General features: G+C 45.9%; 1 protein-coding gene across 2 annotated transcripts in view; it reads right to left on the reverse strand.

The window, feature by feature from the left end:
• Nucleotides 1-22786, reverse strand: part of LAMC2 (laminin subunit gamma 2) — a 68534-nt gene that overhangs the window by 34242 nt on the left and 11506 nt on the right. The window contains exons 1-3 of one of the 2 annotated variants that reach the window (XM_034666815.1): nt 20513-21261; nt 20141-20355; nt 2643-2831 (exon numbers count right to left, since the gene is read on the reverse strand). In XM_034666815.1, coding sequence (XP_034522706.1) covers nt 2643-2831; nt 20141-20219 — 268 coding nt within the window. In that variant the 5' untranslated portion in view covers nt 20220-20355; nt 20513-21261. Of the gene's footprint in view, nt 1-2642; nt 2832-20140; nt 20356-20512; nt 21262-22786 lie in introns of those variants that run through there. The other variant, XM_019804482.2, reaches the window with a different exon arrangement.

Raw genomic sequence — 22786 nt, forward strand, 5'->3', positions numbered from 1 at the left:
AAAAGCCGGTGTTCCAGGAAATTGCAACACTGATCTCTGTCCTAATAATAAAAACAACTCCATCAACTACAATTTACTGCGCTGTCTACCATGTACTTAACAAACCTCATGAGATCCTCACATGCTCTTGGGATAAAAAAAGCATGGGGATGGGGACCCTTTTATGGATGGGGACCCTGGGGCAGCGAGAGGTGAAGGGACAATGCCCGGAGTGACACAGCAGGAGTGGCCGCGCCCAGGCTTGAACCTGGGCTGTCCAGCTCCCAAACCCACCACAAGCCTCTACATGATGATCTTGGATGTCAGCGCACCTGGGGCTGGCACCTTCTCTGCCACAGAGCTCTACAACCTTCAACGGGTTCCTTCATCTCCCTCTCTCAGCCTCTGCTACCGCATTTGTACAATGGAACGAATAATAGCACCCGCTTCACACGGTTATTCGTGAAGGTTCATTCCTGGATGAAAGCGTCTAGAAAAGAGCCTGGCACACAGTAAGCGAGTAATGCATGCTAGCTATCATTTAATAAGCTAGAAATTATCGCTGGGCTCCCCCACTTCCTACCAAGCGGTTCACACCGAGCCTGGGATGTCTATGGCCCTATGGCCCGAAGGAAAAGAGAAAGCCAGGCTCATGGAGGCCGGGCGAGCAATGGACTCCACAGTGAAGAACAAGAGACAGTGTGGCAAATACTCCGTTACCATCTCTCTGCTAAGCAGCAGGCTCCTTGTCGCCTCTAAGACCAATGCCCTTGTCTTCGGGCCAGGCTTTCTAGCTAAGCCAATTAAACTTCTAATTATATTCCCACCGATCATTTTGCCGGGGAGACCGAACTCCGCTGACTCACAGTGAAGCCACATGACCTACAGGGATACGGGCTTGTCAGAAGGACCGAAAGTCCCCTAAAATGGAGTAATTTTCCTTTTAATTTTTCTTTATGAAGTTCTTCGATTCACAGGGAGAACTGCTAATCCCAAAAGATTCTAGACGGTGACTTTACGCCACGAAGCTGAGCAAATCAGACTCAAACCACACCGTAACAACAACTGGTGGATTTGGAAGTGCCTGCTGGGATTCGGGTCTCTATCGCCATGGGGTCGTCCCCAGTTTCCTAGTGAGGCTCTCCAATACCCTCGACCAGCAACTCACGGCTGGACCTAACCTGCCCAGTTTTAGATTCTTTCAGCTGCTGCTACGAATTTGTTCTACAGAGCTACACTGAGTCATGGCCATGCACTTCGGCTATCCTCTTCAAGTGGATTAATATTTATCATATTACGCTATTAAACCCTTTCTAACAAAGAAGAGAAACATACTGCCAAGAAAGAGAATATACGCAAATAAGGTAGTTTAAAAAAACCCTCCATTTATTTAACAAGTATTTGTCTCTCCCTCTTTGTATGTACTAACGAGTCTTCACTGTCCGTGGTCAGTGCAGCACGCCGTGTGCATCTGTGCGCAAGAATTACCCACAGAGGTGTGAGCGCAGCACTGGGTGACACATTTAAAAAAAACAAAACCAAAATACAACAAAAAAAGAGGCCTGCTATTAACCAGTCATCCTGTAGCTGCTTCCTATTTATTGATTCTATTTTCTCTGGTTAACAGCCCTGAGAAAGACTTTAATGGGCCTGTTCGTTGGGCTGTCTCTTGGACCAGTGCCACCTTACATTGCTAGCGTCTAGCATAGCACCAGAAACAGATCTTCTATCCCTTATTTTTTGAGAGGTTGATCAAAGGGATAGCTGTGGATATGGAGAACTATCACTGAAGCTTACAAGTCTTTCTTTGTCCCCAGGTCAAACTGTCATCTGCCAGGAAAAGTAATCATGTGCCTCTTGCCACTAGAATTCAAGCCAACGTGTCCTAAAGACTCCAGCTGGTTCCTACAACCCAGACTTAAGAAAAACAGGTTTCCTTTCAGCTTGAAAATTGTAAGACACCACCACCACCAATGCCTCGTAGATTCCCGGTTGTTCTAGACATTGAACACCACTCTCCTGTCCTGCTGGTTTCTCCCTTCCTCCCCGATTTCTGTCCTCCCCTGCTCCCTCTTTCATTGCCCTTTTTCCCAACTACTTTTTTTTGTATAGTTGACACACAATGTCACATTAGTTGCAGGAGCACAACATAGTGATGGGACATCTACAGGTTATGCTGTGCGTCCCACAAGCGTAGCTACCATCTGTCACCCTACAAGGCTATCACAATATCACTGACTATATTCCCCATGCTGTACCTTTCATCCCCGCGACTCACTCATTCTGTAACTGCAGGTCTGTGTCTCCCTCTCCCCTTCACCCGTGTCTCCCATCACCCCACTTCCCTCCCTTCCAGCGAGGGTCAGTTTGTTCTCTGAATTTATAGGTCTGATTCTGCATTTCTAAAAAGTTTATGTATTTATTTAAGTAATCTCCACACCCAACATGGGGTTCAAACTCATGACCCCGGGATCAAGAGTCGCGTGCTCTTCTGAGTCAGCCAGGCGTCCCTGATTCTGCCTTTTTTTTGTTTATTCATTTGTGGGGTTTTGTTATTGCTGTCATTCCACTTATGAACGAAAGGACCTGGTATTTGTCTTTCTCAGTCTGACTTATTTCACTCAGCATGCTCCCCTCAGGGCAGCCACGTCGCGGCACACTACCTTTGGTGTGACAGTTGCAGGGCAGGCAGCGGTCCCTCTCCCTCTGTCGGTAGAACCCGTCCTTGCACCGCTCGCAGCGAGGGCCATCCGTGTTGTCGTTGCAGTTCAGGCAGCGGAATCCATTCCCTGTGTGTCTGTGGAGCTCGGCATCAAAGACGCACTGCCTGGACTTCCCGTTGCAGTCACAGACTAGGAGTGGGAGGGGGGAAGACATGGCTCATAAGAAGCTCAGAGACAATGTTATTGTTATTAATATAAATTATGGACGGGGCACTAAGTAGTCATGCTAACGACTTGGAGTAAGGTAAGGAGGAAATGGGTCGAATGAGGATTGCGAGAGTCCTTGCCTCCCCCTCGCCCCCAAAGGAAGCAGGAGCTCGGCTGGGGCTAGGGTGCTGTCAGAGAGAACACGAGCTCAGGGTGGCCCAACTGTCCCATTCCTCAGGAGACACCAACCATCTCACATGATGTATTTTTATGTAAAAAATCTTGATTTACATATTTGCAAGGCGTTTTTAAAACCCAGTGCAACCCCTAGAACAAGTCTACGGGCTAAAGAAGACCTGAGGACCGCCAGCATGCCCAACTGTCTAACAGCAGATGGTGTCATCTGTCCCTCTGTGATGGTCAAGGCTGAGGAGCCAATATGAGTGTCTGGACAGGTATCTCCCTCCGCCCCTCTCTGTGCCTCGGGTGGCCCTCCCAAAGCCACATGTCAAAGAGAACCAGAGTCCCACGAAGAATACATTTTCGCAAGTGTCCAGGAAAGTTCACCCCATTGATGTTCTGAAGACACTCCTGGAGTGACACCCCCATGGGGGACCTAAAAGCCAGTGAGGTAACACGTGGAAATACTCAGCATTGTTCCCGGCGCAGAGCAGACGCTCAAAAAATGTTTCAGTCACAGCTCAGAAGAGAAAGATGATAAGCCTTGAGGTTAAAAGAATTGGATCCAACAAATACCAGTTCTGCTGTTTTCCCGGGCAAATCTCTTCAACTCTCTGAATCTCTTTTCTTTTCTCTTACAAATGTGGAGGCCGTTACCTGCCTCCCCGGATTGCTGAGAGGATCTCACTGAGAAAAGAACATCAAGGCCTTCACATCTGCCAATTCACTTACACGGGACAGGGAGACAGGCGCTGCCTCAGAGGAGAAAAATGCCGTTCAGAAGGTTAAGTAACTTGACCCGGTGGAGAGCTGGGGTTTGAACCTGTGTCTGATGCCAAAATCCACTTTCTTTCCACCGGGCACACTGTCTCCATTGGCCATGTGGCCTCAATAACAGTCTGTTTCTAGAACTGCCTAGGGCCACAACTTACCCAGAGCACTGATAAAAAGATTCAACAAATGGGTCAACAACGCGCGGACCCAACAGCTGCCCTGTGCGGCCGTGTCAGGCTCTGAAGGGGCAAAGGTGAAGTAAACCCATGAGCTTCCCAGGCGACTTTCTCACCACACACGGTTCCTACAACTCGCTCTCTACTCTGGGGAAGTGAACTGGCATCTCTCCGGAGCCCGCTCTATCTCCAGCACTTCACAGGCCTCCGCTCGGTTACCTCTCACAAAAACACTTCAACGTCAGCTTTGTCATCCCCATTGACTGGCTGAAGAAACGAATGCTCAGCGACAATGGATATCTTGCTTCAAATCACACGGTTGAATGGCAACCATATCATTTGCTCTGAGGTCTGTCCAACCACAAAGCCCTCACCCTCCCATTTTACCCCTGCTTTCTCAAGAATCTGGTTACCACTCGGCATGGAGGCATTCCTTCTAGAAACTCCTCACATGGGCTTCTTCAGCCCCTACTCAAATCTTGTCCCTCCACAGACAGCACTGGCTGTAATAAATTATTTATTTGTTTTTTTGAGTTTTAAATCTGCCTCCCTCCCTATAATTTTTACTATGTGTTCTTGTTCTTCCCTGGAACACGCACACATACACACTCCCTTCTCCATTTACTTATTTTATTTCAGACATTGTTTTACAAGCACAGTGGCAGCCGAAACTTTGACCATCTGAAGACGGTGACAGCATCTCCCTCTTTAGCCTTCTCTCCTTCTGGTTACACTGGAGACCTATCACCCCCAGGTCTTTCTACCACATCCCGAGTCACTATTTCTAGATTCTTCTTGACTGTCCTCCAAGGAACATACTCTAATTTCTGATGTCTTCCTTGAAACGGCCAGAATTTATGACAGCACTCCAAGTATGGTCTGAACAGCTCAGCTTGCAACACGACTGGACACTGTGATGCCAGGGACACAATTTAACATTTCATTAAACTTCAGCATACTAAGTTTGCGCTCAATTCAGACTCCCAGGTCTTTCTCACCGAACTGGTGCCAAGTCAAATCTTTCCCAATGAATGCTTGTGTAACTGATTTTTTGGATTCCGAACAGATGTGCCACACAGCTGTCACGTGCTGTGAAATCGCCGAGTACGTCGTTAGGCACGTACAAGAGCTAAATCCAGCAGCCAACGACCCTTGCGAGGTTACCCAGCTGGGTGGCCCTGTGTGCCAGTGCCCTCCCGGCCCTGGATGCCTTTGGAGGGCAATCTCCAAATAATCACAACATTTTTGTTGTGCCTCTCTCCACCCAGAACAAACTTTTGGCTGATAATAGTTAACTTGATAAGGATAGCTCATGAAATATTTATTCAGAGCAATATTTTAAAAATAGACAACCTGCTTATCAATTAACTTTTAATACCTCCCTCCCCTTCTGTCCTTTCTCCTTTCAGGCTCTACATTGGGGGAAAAAAACAAAACAAAACAAAAAACAAAAAAAACCCAACCGTGTTCTTCCTTTAAACCCCCAGGCCTCTGTGGGGGGGACATGGCACTTCCAGTAAGGAGGTCAGCAGCCAGCAGCTCCACTCTGGAACTCGCCCAGGGCCGAATCCCCCTCCTCTGTCACCTGAGTTTCCGTGAAAGCCCAGGGTTGTGCTGACTGGAGTGAGCAACGCGGAGGCCTTGTGTCCAGGTGTGTATCGGCCTCCTGGGTCTGCACGATGTGAGCACTGCATGAGGACACTCCCCAGCCTTGCCTGCAGAACCTCGAGGTTTCCAAGCTGCACTGAGCTCAGCACTTAGCCGAACTGCACTTTGCTTAATATTGACTCTTCGGAACAGTCACACCCGGAGGAGGAGAGCAGAGAGTTTGTTCCTTTTGCATGGGATGACCCCCTTTGTCACTACGGCATCTGAAACATGGTCTCTCTCAAATCACCTCCGAATTTAGACTAACTTCCCTAAAACTAAGTATTACTTGTGCTCACTGTGGGGGCGGAAAAAGAATCTTTTTGTTTCAAATTCCAGAATATTCTTGCAATTGGTTAATAAAATGGGCCTCCTACAGCTGGAGCCTGGTCTTTTTTATTCCATGACCGATTCCTGCCTCGCCACGGGCCCGGCACACTGGCTGCGGAAGGGCACTGCCACGCTGGGAGTGGGGATGCAGGGAACAGCGGGGACTCTGCCAGAAGGGCTGGCAGGGAAGCAGCCCACCGCAGCCACGGGCGGACCCTGCCCACTGTGGTCGGCACTTCCACTTAGGTTTCTAAAGAAGACAGAAATCTGGCTTTGTGTATGACATCTACTGATTTTTAAATGGGGGCAAAAAAATTTTTTTTAAATTTCTGTTTGAAATAAAGCTGTGTCCAAGGGCGAATCTTTGCACTTGACTCTGCTCTTAGGCAGAAAACACTGTCATGCTTTACCAAAAGGAGAAATGGGGCCCTCGTCTATGGCACAGTGGCCTGGTCATAGTGGATATCTGATGTTTTTTTTTTTTTTTTGTCGTTGTTTGTGTGTTTGTTTGTTTTTAAGATTTTATTTATTTGAGAGAGAGAGAGAGCTAGCATGAAGGGTGGGGAGGGGCAGAGGGAGAGAGAGAAGCGGGCTCCTGGCTGAGAAGGGAGCCGGATGCAGAACTTGATCCCAGGACCCCGGGACATGACCTGAGCCGAAGGCAGACACTTAACCAACTGAGCCACCCAGATGCCCTATCTGGTGGGTTTGTTTTTTGTTTTTTGTTTTTTTTATGAACAAATGAATGAATGTTCTCTTGAACTTCAGGAAACCCCTAGGTGTGTTTCCACCACTGAAAGGACTCCATGTATCCCCACATGTCTGGACCTGCCTTAAAAAAACAAGTACTAATACTTGGCAGTCACTCTCTTCCCTATTCCTTGAAAGGATGCTTTTCTCGACAGAAGCTCAGTCCAGAAAACAACCTTTCTTGGTAACTTATAATACAATGTTTTATTTAGGTTAATATAAGCCTTGGCTACATTTTCAAACAGGAAGAAATTCTTAAGATGTTTATTATACTTTCCTTGTTTTATATTTAGCCTTGTTCAATTTCATGTCTAGAATTTTCTTTTCATTTTTATCTTATAATTGACTTGCTATCTTTCCAAATTTCATAAATAGGCTGTCTAGTTTCCATCAAGGAATCTTGACACAAAGACATGTGATGGAAGTATAAAGACGGGCATCTTGGACATTTCCTGGTTTGCCTGGGAAGCATTTATTAAGGGTCCATTCACTCAACAAATACATACGGGGCATCTAATATGTACCAGGTGCTGTTCCAGGCACTGGGGATACAGCAGTAAACAAAACCAATCAATGTCCCAGCCCTCGTGGAGTTTTCATGCAAGCCAGAGGGAAAGAAAATAAACAAGATAGAGAATAAACAAGATAGAGAATAAACAGAGAATATTGGGATAGTGATATTTGTTAAGGAGAAATACATAAAGCAGTGAAAGGAAACAGGAAGTTGCAAGGGGAGGGGGGAAGTGAGGAGGAAGGAAAGGTTGAAAGTGCCATAAGCTGGGTTTTTTTTTTAAGATTTTATTTTTTATTATTACTATTTTTTTAAAGATTTTATTTTATTTATTCGACAGAGATAGAGACAGCCAGCGAGAGAGGGAACACAAGCAGGGGGAGTGGGAGAGGAAGAAGCAGGCTCATAGCGGAGGAGCCTGATGTGGGGCTCGATCCCATAACGCCGGGATCACGCCCTGAGCCGAAGGCAGACGCTTAACCGGTGTGCCACCCAGGCGCCCCAAGATTTTATTTTTTTAAAGGAATCTCTACACCCAACGTGGGGCTCCAGCCCACAACCCTGAGATCGAGAGTCACCCGCTCTACCGACTGGGCCAGCAGGCACCCCTGGTTTACTATTTTATTTCTATTTTGAGGGTGGTCTGTTCATGAGCTGTATCCATTTATCTACTAGATGTGATGTTTCTCTTACAAATTACGAATTATTTACCTAACAAATGTATCAAACTATTCCTCTTTCATTTTGTGACATATGTTTTTTACCCCTCTTGATAAATCTCCTTTCTCTCCAAAATCCCTCACTGATAGATTTTGCTTTACTGGTTCTTACTCCTTTTCCCCCTTGCTTCTCTGTCCTTGTCACTGAGATGTACATTTATTTAGTTCATTTAATAAATACCACTTCCCACCTGACAGGGAGGCTACACTGGGCGCTTGGATCCCGGGACTTCATGAGCCAGCATGATTTCAAAACAGGGAGATGCCAATGCTTTACTTTGTCAAATAAGAGATTAAATATGTATAGATTTAATAAGTACATTGAGCTTTATATCGAGCTTTCTCAAACACCCGTCACATTGTCCACGTTTTCCTCATTTCACATAGACAGACATGGGTCTGGGACCCGGCATTCACTAATCACCGTAGCAGAAAAAACAGACACAAGTCACTCTGGGACCCTGAACAGACCCAGAGCCTTGTAGGGCGCTGGAATCAAGATGGGCAGTTTTCTCTCCCTCTTTCACTGAGCTCAGTATCACAGGTGCCAGGTCCTATCCATCGTCTTATTTGGCTACTCCTTTGTACTGTGCTTTTCCAAGCAAGGGCCATGTCTGCAAGCTTCTGTCCTGTCCTCTCTCGGTGCCCTCTCTCCAGCTCCCCCAATCCTGGTCTCTGGCAGCCGGGGCTCTCTCCACAGCTAAAGGAATGAGATTCATCAAACTGACCTCAACCCCTGTGGAAATGCATGTGAAACCAAGTCATTTCACTCAGATTTGCACATGCTTCTCCCAGTCTAGTAGCGTGTGGGTGGTTTTTGCGTCAGACGGTGCTGGCGCTGCTCCTTGGCACCTGAGCATTTATTATAATAATAACTATAATGGCATACCGTCGCGACCCTCAAGGTGCTTCTTAGAGAAGCCCGCCGGGCAGCCAGACAGGCTGATCCACCCACCAGCACCCACGCCCCCCAGACACAGATCCGAGAGCTGGGCAGCCCTCTGCAAACAATGGAGCAAGGTGTGCAGAGCCCCTCCTGCTCACTTCACAGCACTCCCACCCTCACTCACACTCACGGCTCCAACAGGTTGAGACAGGAAGCCCGGGGCAAAGGCTGTTTCCAAGCTGCATCCTTAGCAGAATGAAAGGAAACGGAACATACTTCCTAGGGTTGTACTGTCGCAGAGCCTCGGCATAATCAGCCTCAGTGGTGGCCGTTCATCAGGACCTCATTTTAAATTTCCCATAGGAAACACTACAAGCAGTTACGAGAAATTGTAGCAACTTGGCATTAATACGATCACTTGCGTCTAAGCCGATCTTCTTTATTGTTCTAAACTTAAAAACATGCTCTGCTTTTCACCCGTGTGACTTAACAATTTATGGGATCACCGTGTTTTTAGTGCTCTAACAAGTAACAACAAATTTAAAAATCCAAACCTCCCTTCAAAACCCTGCGGGTTTGGTGCTGCCGACCTCTCCAACTTTCTCTCATTCCTCTTTGTCTCCCTCTCTCTCTGGGCACCAACACACAGACCCTTCATGAGTTCTGGAAAGCACCACCTTCCTCCCACCGCAGGCCTCTAGGCTTGCTATTTTCTTTGCCAGAAGGGCTACTCCTCCATAGCCTTTTCCAAGTTTGTACCCCCACGTACCTAACAAAAGGCCTGGGGCTGTGACGGGTGGGAGGAAGGAAGGAAAGAAGGAAGCAAGGCAGGCAGGCAGTTTGACGCTAAGAAAAGCCAAAAAAAGCACCTGAAATCTCCCAGGAGTCCAGGGACCCCATATGAAATTTTCTCAACACGATACACCAAGTGTTCATTGTCTACATACATGGCATTCAGCATACATTTAAAAAGCTACTGTTTCAACCAAAAAAAAAACAAAACAAAAAAAAGCATGGTTCGATGGAAACAAAGAATTGCGAGAGGAAGGTGATAGCTTCAGTTAGAGGGAGTGTCTGAGACCTTCAGGTTTGCTCTCACGCCAGAGGAACTATTGCCGCGTCCCGACAGCCTGCGCACCGGTGGTGGTCCGCGAACCCGGAGCCCCGAGCTGCGCTGACGCCCCGCCTGCGCCCGCCGCGCCGCCGACTCCAAGGGCAGCAAGCCCAGAGCGAGGCGGGCGGAGGGGCCGGGGTGAGGCCGGCGGAGGCCGTGAGATCAGCTTGCCGGGGTCGGGCAGCCTTGACAGGCAGTGCACTTGGCTGGCGCGCGGGACGACCTCAGGGGCTAGGAATCCGGCGTCGTGTTGGAACCTGGCAGAGCGCGCCGGCTGCCCGCGCCCACAGCCCTGCCGCCCGGGCCTCCGTTCGCTGCTCGGTGCTCATGCTGACTCAGTTACACGCAGCAGGTTTGTGAGTCCCCTGTGATGGCCTGTGGAGGAGTTCCTGCGGGGATGGCACTCCATTCGCTTCCTTATTTAGACGAAAGGTGTGCGCCCCCGCCAGCGTTTTGTGCCCCTCGTTCCCTTTCGGAGAGAGAGGCCAAATCTTTTTCTGTCCTTCCCTTTTGAAACCGTCTTCCCTGGGACACTACGAGGCCATCCTATCAGGTTTCCTCCTGGCTTCTGACCTTGTCCCCCACTCCCACCCAAGTCTTTGTGGCTCCTCTCCTTACATGAACTCTAAATGTTGGGGTTGCTCCAAGCTCGATCCTGAACCTCCACGAGGCCTCACTATCACCCCAGCCAAGAGCATGGATAACCGTGATAGATTCTGACTGGGTCACCAAGGCCTTCCTGGCCCAGACCAGCCACCCGCCTGACATTTCCAACCTGTGGCCTTGCGAGCTCTTTGCACAGAACATGTTTAAAACCAACCTCGTAGATGTCATCCCTTTAAGTCAAAAGGCTGGAAGCTATCCTTATAGGTTCTCCATCCTTACTCGTCCATATTTACGCAACACCAAATTTTATTGATATAACCGACTACGTAGCTCAAACCCATCCAAGTCTATGTCCGTAATAGCCCCTCTCACGCAAACCCATCACTTCTTGCCTCAAGACTTCCTGACTGAATTCCCTACTTCTCCTGCCTCCACCCAGCAGTCAGAACACCTTTCCAAAATACAAATTCTACCAATACCTCTCTGGTACCTTCCTTTACTTTTAGGATAAAGACCCAGAATTCCTTAACATTGCCACAAAGACTTCCAATGGTCTAATCCTACCTACTTTTCCAGCTTAATTTCATATAACACTCCCCACTGGGACATCTTCACCTCTCTCCCATTCATTTCACTTATACCTCATTTTATGTCTTCAGTTCCTCTGGCTTCTTAAAATTCTTGCTTTGTAAAGGAAAAGCATCACGGTGGAGAGAGGGGAATGGGGCTAACATGGCCACCGCCATCTTCCCTTTTGTTTGTTCAAAGCAATTACGCTAAAAATTCAACCTTCATTTGTCCTATTGAATATTACCCCCTTCCTTTGAGTCAAAGAACTGGCCTCCCGTAAACTGGCAACACTTTTCTGCTCAAAGAGAGCAACCGGCACCTCCGGGAAGTCCGTCGTAACGAGGTTCGTCAACAGGAAGTCCAAATGTAAAGCATTAGACTGAAAGAGGTGAATAAAATGAATGTTGAGGAGAGTATACTCACCTTTTTAAAAAAACCCAAAACCTGGCAAATGTTTATCTCCAGAACAAAAACAATAATTGAAAGTGTCCTCCAAGTAGCAATCTATTCTAAGGTATTTTTTGTTATTTTTTCAAATACGCAAATTGCACATTACTTACAAAACCTAAAGCAAGATACAACTGACATCTACCAGGTGGATACCAAAGGCATTGGTAGCTATCATCCTATTTGCCAAAATTGAAGTCTCCAAATCTGAGATACTCAAGATGACAAGATGAGTATTTTTATTGTATTATACCTACATGTAATGATGAAAATGCTTATAAGTATTTTCTAGTTTTAAAACCTCCTTCTTGAGATTTTTCTTTCCAAGATTTAATATGTCTCTCAGGTTGGGTGAGAGTCTGAAGATTTCTTCATTTAAACTAATCTTGAAATATTATGGTTTAATGTGTGAACGTCTGCTTCCAGCTTCATCTTTTTAAGACATGCCACAATATGTGTTCTAATTAAAATTTAAAACTGAAGTGGCACTTCCCTCACTAAAGAGTTTTTAAACTGAATTCAGTTTTTCTCTCACATTTTTCACAGCTGCCTTTTTTTTTTTTTTTAAGATTTGATTTATTTATTTGAGAGAGCACGAGCCAGGGGTGAGGGGCAGAGGGAGAGGGAGAAGCAGACTCCCCACTGAGCAGGGAGCCCCCTGCTGGGCTGGGGGCTCCATCCCAAGACCCCAGGATCATGACCTGAGGCGAAGGCAGACGCTTAACAGACTGAGCCACCCAGGTGCCCCATACTCTTAATAGTCTAAAGTCATCAAGAGTCAATGAAACTCAGATCCCCACATTTTCCTTTTGAATGATTACAACTTAAAAGGAGTCACCTAGTTTCACTAAGAGTTCATAGCACATTATATTACAACTTAGACTTGGAAAAGGCCCAGGTGGACTGCAGACACTTGGCCTGGTAAGGCCTACACCAGGAGACCACATCTGGAGATGTCTTCCCCTAATGCTCCACCAGGGCCCAGGCAGATGGTAGGGAGAGGGAAAGAAAGTCCCAGCCAACAGGGGACACCAGTTGTCATCTAACCAGCAAAGGAGTTCAGGGTAAGGGAGGAGGCTGATGGCTCAGTCTGAGTGAGTTCAAAGGTGAAAGGGAAAAGATTAGGACACGAGATATAGAACAGTTTCTCCTTTTCTTACACCTGGCACGAGTACGGGCTCTACACCAAGACAGCTGGTGTCAGCTACAGTATGGAGACTCAGTGAGTAGGCACGGTAAGGATTCCATATGCAAAAATTCAACACCCCCACATCCTTCTGACCACACAAGCAGCGATTTCTATGAAATCATCTATAAAGAAAAGCATTTCAATATAGAAAGCATATTTGACTAACGTCAAAGGGTGTGGTATTCACTCAGCATTTTCTACACACCTCAACAAAAGGTATCCTATGCCTTTTTAAGAGCAGCTGAAATAAAGAAAGGTGGAGTGTTCAGGACAGCTAGAGATGACATGAAGCAATGAAGACCAAAGGGGGAAAAAAACTGTGTATAAGGTGTCTGGGTAAAGAAAAGCTAAAAAGGAAATTCTGATTTGTATTGAATTGCTTTTCAGAGTATATATTAAATGTGGTTTTTCAATCATTTAAGTTCATGTTTTGTTGGCTCCTTTAAAAAAAAAAGTTACCAAATAAATACTTGCTCTTTAAACACTGCATTGCTTTTAGGAACAATATATTTTTGTACAAGGAGATTAGCCATAGACTTCTTGCTGTCCCTACAGCCCTCCGCAAAGATATACCCATGGAGGTTAAGTGCATGCTTACTCTGCCCCATTATAGCTCTCAGTTTGACAAAAGAATGATGGTAATTCATGTACACTGACAATGTTGGGAAAATATGTATGGAGTACATTTATAGCATCTTCCTTAGAGATTCCTTTCTGGAAGAAAATCCTTTTGAAAATCATAGATTAAAACTGTACTGCTTACAGTCAGAAGAAGGAATCAAATGGTCTTCCAGGGGACCAAGCATTGTTTATATGTCCGTAAAAAGAAATAGCAAATATCCCAAGAAGAGACTGGACCACGAAGGCTCCACCAGGGAGTGGGTGCCATGTGCCTTGCATCTCAGCTGGACCAACCTGCTGCTCCTCCGAAGTCCCCTCCCACTCCCGCTCAGCTGTGGCCTCGCCTCTTTGCCTGTGGACCTCAGCATGTGAACGCCCCTCCCACCATGAACGCCCCTCCTGTGAGGCAAGAACAGAAACTTTGGATTACTGTTGGACCCACTGCCATTGCAAAGTAGACCAGTCTATCTGCGATGAGAAATGACCTTTCAACATTTGGAATCCTCTTTTAGCAAAAGCAAAATGGGTGATAATTTGAAATAGGAAATAAGTGTAAAAAGTGTAAAAAGTAAAAAGTGTAAAAAGTAAAAAGTTCTGGCCATAGAACTGCCCTGATCCTGAAAGACTCTAAAACTCATACCAATTGTCTCCAACAGGGAGAGAAAAATAGTCTCTGGACACAAATATGCATATATAGAGTCAAAATGCCAGCAGTTATTGAAGAACGACTGTTAAAACAAAAAGGCTTATCACTGTCCCTCAACTCTCCTTTTATTTTTATTATTTTTTAACTGAGCCACCTGGTCAATCCCAAGCTGCATGAAAATCTGACAACAAAGTTGAACAAAAAAAGAAAAAAAAGAAAGAGAGAAAACTTAGTCATTTAAAATCTGCTCTCTTGTCAATGTCCCAACGAACTAGAGTTTGTGTTTGGTTGTGCCCTGTGGTCCCCTGGCAGTTTTGAAGGAAGGGCCACTATAGTGAGTCACATACGCAGAGACTTCTGAATAGACAGGACACAGAAGCCCCTACTAGAGACATAGGGATGTTCTTATAACAGATCAAGATTCCATCAAGTCTAGAAATTAATTAAAATGAAAAATTTTAAGAATTGGAAAAAAGCCAAGAATCTGTCTTGTTAAAGAACATTCATCTAGCAACTGAAATCTGGCCCCATTACCAAGTGCGTGGCTCTGGTCAAGGCAATCACTGCTCTATGCCTCAACTTGCCCATCTGTAAAGGAGGACTGCACATGCTAGGGCCCAGCTCTGTGATAACTAACTGTGAGAATTTGCACCGTTCTTTACCTGGGGCCTGGGTATCATGTTCCTCATCTACAAAATGAGAGGCTCTTGTCCAGAACCTCTACGGACCACTCTCGTTTAGGACCATGATGCCGTAGGAAGAGAAAAAAGTGGGGAAATGCGCAAACCTTTTTGTAAGAAATGTCTCACCTACATGCAACTAAAGATCTGAGTAACTGTTCCAATGTTTAAATTAGTGTGGGAAATGATTTGGCTGCAATTTAATTTTTTCTAGAATGTGAATACTGACGACAATGAATACAAATAAAATCCGGAAAAGAAGCAGTTGGAATTCTGTAAATGGTCGACCTGCCGAAGAAGGCCAGGACGCGTATACCTTTAGCTGGGGATCTCCACCTCTCCTGGGATACAGCAGAAGGAAAAGACTTGAGCCCTTCCATTGATCAGAGTAGGAGGAAGCACCATGCTCTTCTTCTCTCATAATTGTGACATAAGGAAGCACGTGTTTGTTGGGGAGGCACGTATACAGACACACAGTCACCCACAGAAACAGAAAAGACTTAGCTTTGGGCTTTGGATATGATTCAAATATTACATCATGTACCTGGTGGTTATTATATTAGAACACAGCCCAGTAATGATTCAGTAATCCGCTAGGCCTAATTTGTGACTAAATTAGAATATTCCACAATCTATGGCACACCTATTTCTACAGCGGTCTGTAACAGATAATTCAAGACTTGTCCCTGGAAATTTCCTTAGGAAAAAAAAAGTCTATATAGTTGAGCCACTAAGAACTTAAGTAGGAAAAATATTTCCAAGATTGCCTCGACAACTTAATTCTACGCTCCTGACTTTCCCAGCAACACAGATCACAAACCAACATTCTTCCTCAGCTCCTTGGACCAGCCGAGCTAAGCCAATGGCTGCCCCCAGCTCAGGACACCAGAATTTAAACCTTCATAGGAATTTCCAGCATACACTCCAACCCAGTTCTATACTCCGGTTTATTGCACATACTTGAATATAATAAGGTGGAGGTTTTTATTTTTCTGGGGTGGTGGGGGGGAAGGTCACATTTCAGTCTTTTCAAAATCTCCCTTAGTATGGGGCACTTTCTCAATTGCTTTTATTGTTAAAATATTATTTGGGGAAGACACATTAATTTGACATGGTGTCAATCAATGTTTTGGACACTTATCGGTAAGAAAGAGGTCAGACTGTTGAACACAACTTACATTTTCATACTTGTTCATTATCTCACAATGGCGAGTGCTGAAAGTTGTCATAAATAAACCTTTCACGATGATTATGCTGTGAAGATTACAGTGTGTGTTGAAGGATAGTTTTTAATCTGTGGACATTTTGAAAATGATGTGCTTTCCAGTGACAGCATCAAAAGCAGACTCAAATCAAGCTGTATCTCAAGCCACCTGGTCCGAAGTGAAGAAGAAACCGTATTCGAGTTGTGTTACATGCTAAGGTTGGAGTTTGAATGTAATTAGTTCATGGAATGTGGATTTACAAATTAATACTTGTAAGTTATTATTTTATAAATTATGTGACTTTAAGTGGGTTTGTGAATTAATATGCTAAATGAAGCATAAAAAGACATGTGACCACTGCATCTACACTGCTAAATGTTTTCATAATCCGGTTGGCCAAACCCCTTTTTTGGGGGTGGGGGGGAGATTCTCCTGTTGAGAAGTGAGAGGCCAGCTTCTGTGGGTATATTGCCGAGAGCAACAGACTTGATGAATCTGTAAGTGACACGATCTGGTGGTTGACAAAAGGCAAGGATAAGAAATGCTGTGAAATCTAATTTTGGAATTCCAATCTGCTTTGTGTCCCTTGTCAGGAATTCCATTTGTTTCATTGGGTAGAACCCGGGATTCATTCCAGCCGGAGCAGAAGGGCTCCTCATCACCTTTCTTGGGCTAATGAAAGGAACCTCTTCAAAAATTTTACCACTTAAAACTCAGAAGGCACCATATTGCCATTCAGCCCTGGCAAGGCAGTTAGTTATGTCATAGTAATATTGAACACGTAGTGGGGGCTTCCTAGGCACTGTGCAAAGTGCTTTATAGGTAATGATCACAACAGTTTATTTTCCTCATCTTAGAGATCAGGAACCTGAGTAACAGGGGAAGTAGCTTGCCTAACCCCCACAAATGGAAAATGACAGAGCTAGGACTTGAACCCAGGCCTGCACCTGTTTGCACGATGCTGTACCATTTCCACAGTTTAAGTAACAGAATCCATGAGAGAGTCTAAATCTTTCCATGGGACCCTACCACTACCCACAGCACCTCTTTTCCCACATCAGGCCATGGGAGAAATCCAGATTAGTGTTCTATAAACACCTTGGATTCTGAGCTTATCATTCTAGAATGATTGCTTCAAAACTTACCTGAGGGCTGGATCCAACCGTATCATTTTAGTCCTCATTCTTTGTGTATTCACATTTTTATACCTAAATATCACGTATTATACCTACATTGTTGCAACTCTTCCTCGGGCTAGCAGAACACTCCTCTTTGATAATGTTCTCTTCTAACCTCAAGGCTCATAGTGCCCTATTCTGCTTCATTGTTTTTCCATCTCCTTGGTAAGTGTTGAGGTTTCTCTTACCTCGATGTCCCAGTAATCTCATCTATTGTCAGGGTTTTGTTTTCCACCACTGGGGTCCTCATTTTATACTTCAAGCTGTTCTAAACTTCAAAATCATAGTTCCAGCTCTTCACCAGGACTGTTGGACATCTCCACTTGCGTCTCTGATTCAACAGGTCCTCATAGGAACTCACCCCTTCCTCTTCATCCACTACCCAACGCTGCTCCCACAACCGATCCTTCCCGTTGAGTTCTCATTTCCTTTCATGGCATCACTGTCTGACCAATCACACTAACCTGCAGCCTCAGACCCATCTTGGACTCTTCCTTAGTTCTCATGACTTCCCCTTACTTGTATCGCTAACACATGCTTGCTGGGTCACCAAATTCTTTCCATTTTACCTTCTAAGTGTCCTGTCATCTCTTTCCACTTTGCTGTTTCCACAACCACAATGAAAGCCTTCGTCATTTCTCATTTGGATTATTGCAATGGCCATTTGTTGCCCTCTCCCCCCTCAACTCCATCCTCTAAGGCCTTCAGTGAGTGACTTTGCTAAGACATGAAGCTGACCAGGCCCACCCCCGGTTATAAACCACCTGCAACTCTTCTTGACCTCTGGGGCACTACCCTAACTGCGCAGCCTGGCACAGAAGGCTCCTCATAACAGGTTCCTGGCTCCATTTCTAGTCTCATTCCTATCAACTTCTTGCCCCTTCTCTAGTCATGTGATCTGTGTGAACTGTGATCCCAACTAATGGAGCTACATGGCACATTCTCTCACACCAACCGTGAGCTCCCGAAGGGAAATCCTTATCTTGCTTACTGATCTCTGCAGGTCCAAGTTCACTATTTTTACCCGCACTGTTGGCTTCAGACTTTTTAAAGAAATGTGGTTCCAGGCATTTTAAGGCTCTTCGCAATAATTCCTCATCCTTTCAACAACTTTGCAAGGTGGCACACTGCGCCCATGTAACAGGCAAAGAAGAAGATTCCAAGAAGCTGAGAAGCCTGAACAATTACTAACAAGAAACTAGTAAGTGGGTCAGCCAAAATTTGAAGCCAGGTCAGGCTGACTCTAAAGCCTGTGCTTGAGCTGAGACAACGCATGTGTCACTGATGATATCTAGCACCATAATTTCACCTTCAAGAGAACAACTTGGAAGCGATGTCATTGCTTTAGGCTCCTAGGTGCAGCCCACAGGATGCCCAGAGGCAGGCCACTCTGGGGAGTGGAAAGTCCCATACTTTAGTTCAGCTTACGCTACATTCCAGCATCCCGTGAACAGAAGAGCATGGGTGCTCTATGAAGCTCTTTGAGGAGGGAGCCTAATATCTTAAGCAGCCCATCTCCAAGGAAGAGGAAAGTCTAGAAATGAGACTGAACACAGCTTCTGATTACTGGTCTAGATGGAATTCTCAGAGCTTATCTATCCTGGAGAAGTACGAGTCCAAGTCTGTCCTCCTGAGTCTGATTTTATTAAACAGTTGATCAAATCCTACGTGTTTATTTCGGTTATCTAATCCTCACACCTATACCGACAGGAAAATTGCTTTGATAATCACCCACTATGTAAAACATATGTACTAGCTGCCTTGGTACTTTTACAATGTGGTCCCAAATCTCCAGCCTGAGAAGCCCCAGATCAAGCGGCAGGTATAGCTCTCCCAATAGCTGGTGTGTGGCTTTGTGCAAATCCATGGCGGTGTTTTTGCATTTTAAGCCAAGGGATATAGTAGTTGATCCATAAGCAGTTCCTCTGAATTCTAATATTCAAAGACTCTCCTTACTTTTAGGATGTTTCTCACTAGGTGAACTCTAAGGGAACCTAACCTACATGGTTATTTTCATAAATGACTTTGAAACATGGTGGTCAGGGATGATGGGTTGGCTGTTAATTCCAAGGAAAAAAAAAAAAAGAAAAGGACTGTATCAGTGCTTTCAAACACATGTTAAAGTGTCTGTGCCATTCAAATATAATTCAGGCCAGTCATTTGGGGAAAGTCGAAGATAATTCCGTGCCTATGTGAACATTGTCTCATGTTCACGCATTCACATGTGTGAAAATGACTCTTGGACCTATTGAAATGAGTACTGAAATGCCATCAGGTGCAGGAAGCAATATAAATATGAAAATTCAGGGTAATGAGCCATGCAGATATTACTGGTAAAAATCGGTGACAAGGAAAACATCGGTTATGTGTTGTCATAGCTGACACATGCCTACAGCAAACGGTTGCTAGGTTCTCAGCAAGTTTTGTTTACATCAGTGAGTTGAACTTCTCACGACATGACAGCCGCTGGATCCCCGAGCTAAGATCAAATGATCTATGACATAGGTGCCCAATAAGTGCCTGTTGAATATTATGTGAGAATACCTTTAAGAAGTAACGTTATGCAAAATAAAGCATCGCCAAGACTCCTACGGCTCAGTTTCCATCCCAAAGACGAACTGGGAATTCCAGAAGGATTATTAGGCTCCTTTTCCATCTTTGTGGTGTTCACAGTCACAGAAAACTTTCCAACCCAAATCCCATCCACGAAAACGCATTACGGGAAAGAATGTATATGCCTACATATTACTGATATTCTTGATCAAACCGGGGCCCACTGATCCAAAACGCAATCAAGAAGGAACATTTTTAAAGGAAGGAAAATCCTGGTTTGGCACAACCTGTTGGCTTCATGTTGGAAACTCAGACAGCTGTATATAATTATTAGTCTTAGGTTAAACCCCATCTCAGGAGAAGCCCCAGATGCGGGAGGAGGAGGGAGCTCTAAAGAAGTTTCGACACAGTGGAAACCCTCGGAGGTGCGCTCAGCCATCAGAGTCTGCAGGACAAGGCCGGTTACCAGCCCAGGGCTGCAACGTTTCCTCCGGGAGAAGCCGACTCACCTTCCCTCCTGGAGGTGGCCCGGGCCGCAGGGAGGAGGAGCGCCAGGCAGAGGCAGCCGCTCAGCCAGGGCGCAGGCATGGCCGGGCCGCGCGTCCGTCCGCCGCCGAGGGGTCTGCACGCGCCTCGCCGAAGCCGCCGGTTCCACTCTGCGCTCCGCTCTGCCTGCCTTTTCCGTGATCAGGTGGTTTTATCGACTCTTCTACCTGACTCAGTCCTGACAGGAAGAGAGCCCGTGTTTCAGGGTGTGACTCACCTGTGAATAAGGAGGACCCAGCCCTCCGGAGGCAGACAAAGACACGGGGCGCACTCGGCGCTGCAGCAGCGCTCCCCCCGCCGCGCGGCTCCCCCCTCTCGCCGTCAGAGTTGCACACCTGGCCCGGGCCGAGGGTGTGGCGCAGAGGCTGCGGCCCAGGGATCGTGCGGCAGGAATGGGCCAGGTCCCCACAGCCCTCCTCCTCTCCCGGGGTGGTCCGCCGCCCAAGGCACTGAGGTAGCCAGCTCACAGCCTGCCCCTTCCTCAAACCGGGAGCCCCAGGCTCAAGGGCGCAAACTCAGAAACCAGGCGGCAGCCCTGATCGGCTCTGGTCTGAACGCCTGCAAGGGAAACAGGCCAGTCCGAGAGTCCAAACAGCAGCCCTCCGCCACACCACCTGCTCTAACACTTCTTTCCTGACGTCCCCATCACCAGGCTGGACGGAGGGCTCCTGTGCTGGGACCCCCTAACTTCCTGGTCACCTGGGCTAGAACTCATGAAGTCACCTGTTGATTGGTTGGCCTCCCTGGAAGGCTGGTATCACCCTCTATTCCTACCGTCTAGTGCAGTCAGTGCTCAGTAAATGTTCTGTTGAATAGGATTATTCCTTTTACATCTTAGAGCATTTTTCTGATACAGTTCTCTGTGGGCCCACAGAAAATGTTTGACAAGACTAACGTGAGTGTCCTCCAAGTCCATTGTGCTAAGTGAAGGGTGTGATATCCAGGAAACTGCAAATCTTGCTGTAGCCTACGTTGTCTTTATCCCTGAGGACGCTGGTGGCAATGATGCGGAGGCCACTGCCAAACAGAAGCTTTGGTTCCTACTAGAGACTGAAGAACTCCCAGACCTGCCGTCTGGGTGGCTCAGTGCGTTAAGCTACCAACTCTTGATTTCATCTCAGGTCCTGACCTCCCCTGGGGTGGTCAGGCTTTGGATTCCACTCTCAACACACGGAGTCTGACTATCCCTCTCCCTCTGCTCCTCCCCCCCCTTTCTCTAAAATAAATAAATAAAGTCTTTTAAAAAATTAACTAACTAAATAAAAATCACCAGAGGTTTCTATGTTTTCAATATATATGTACAATCTGTCCAAAACCACCCCTCTCCTACTTTTCATCATCAAGGCCTGCAAAGGCTCCCAATAAATTGCTGTTCACTGACTAAATGAATGTTCTCTAGATAGTTCTATAGATGATAAGACAATACAACATAGTGCATGATTATGAGTCAGAAGGTGTTAGAAATTCAGTTTATGCATGTAATTGAGAGCAGTATGGGCTGACTGGGACCGCTAGGGAGGGTTTCGTACAAAATGTGGACCATGAACTAGGTGTTCGGGAATAATCAGGATCTGAATACAGCACTGAAGAATCACAGGATGAGACAGTTTACTGCAAACTGACTACCGTCTACTCTAAAATCTCCAGCAACAAAAAATGAGGAATAGAAAGGAAACTCCAATTTTTCTCATCCCAAGCGTCTACTCTTCTCTTCCATTCTGTTCAGGATTCAAACAAATAACATAAAGATTTTCTCTCTCAAAACTCCTGGTGTCCAATTACTGCTACTGTTTCAGTTCCTGGAGACCAGGTCTTTATAATTTTCCCATCTAGGAGTGAGTACATTGTAGAGGCTGAAATCACGTCCCCGGTCCCTGAGCCTTGCGCTTGCACCCATCAGTGTTGCGCAATCCTCCACAGTCCCGCGAGAACAAGGAACAGAGCCCTGCAAAATGAAGCCTTGAAGGTAAATTTCATTCTAGTACAGATTATTATAGTTTACTATATATATAAAACATACATTTTTCACGTACCATCATTTTTGGATAGTGATAGGGATAAAAGTTATCACATATAGAGTACCTACTATTTGTAACTGCTGTTGTAAATCCTTTACACGTGACAACGCATTCATCTTTGAAACAACGCTGCAGAATAGGTGTGCTATTAATTTCCCATTTTACAGATGAGAAAACAGAGGCATGGAACGGTCAATAACATGCTCAAAGTTGCACTGCATGGTAAGTGGCAAAGCCAAGATTCAAAACTAGGCAATCTAGTTCCAGACTTTGTAGGCAGATGAAAAAACCCCATAAAAAGACAAATGCACAATACTGAATGAATTCAGTAGGCAGCCGGTGGACTATCAACATCCATGGACTATTGGCCCACATCGACAGAGCCAAGTCACAATAACTCTGAACAAGTACTTCTGATTTTCCTATCATGCTAGCTCTGGAAGGCCCCCCAGACGTCACCTGGACCTGGGGTAGAAAATGGGCAGCCGGGCCCTGGACACCAGGTCAACCAGCAGCCTCTTTTATGTGAACAATACATGTCAGTGTTTCTTCTTTCCTCCCCTTCTCATTGCCTTATTCTGGGTCTCTCCA

This window comes from Ailuropoda melanoleuca, chromosome 8, assembly GCF_002007445.2.
Source record: "Ailuropoda melanoleuca isolate Jingjing chromosome 8, ASM200744v2, whole genome shotgun sequence".
In the NCBI taxonomy this organism is placed as follows: Eukaryota; Metazoa; Chordata; class Mammalia; order Carnivora; family Ursidae; genus Ailuropoda; species Ailuropoda melanoleuca.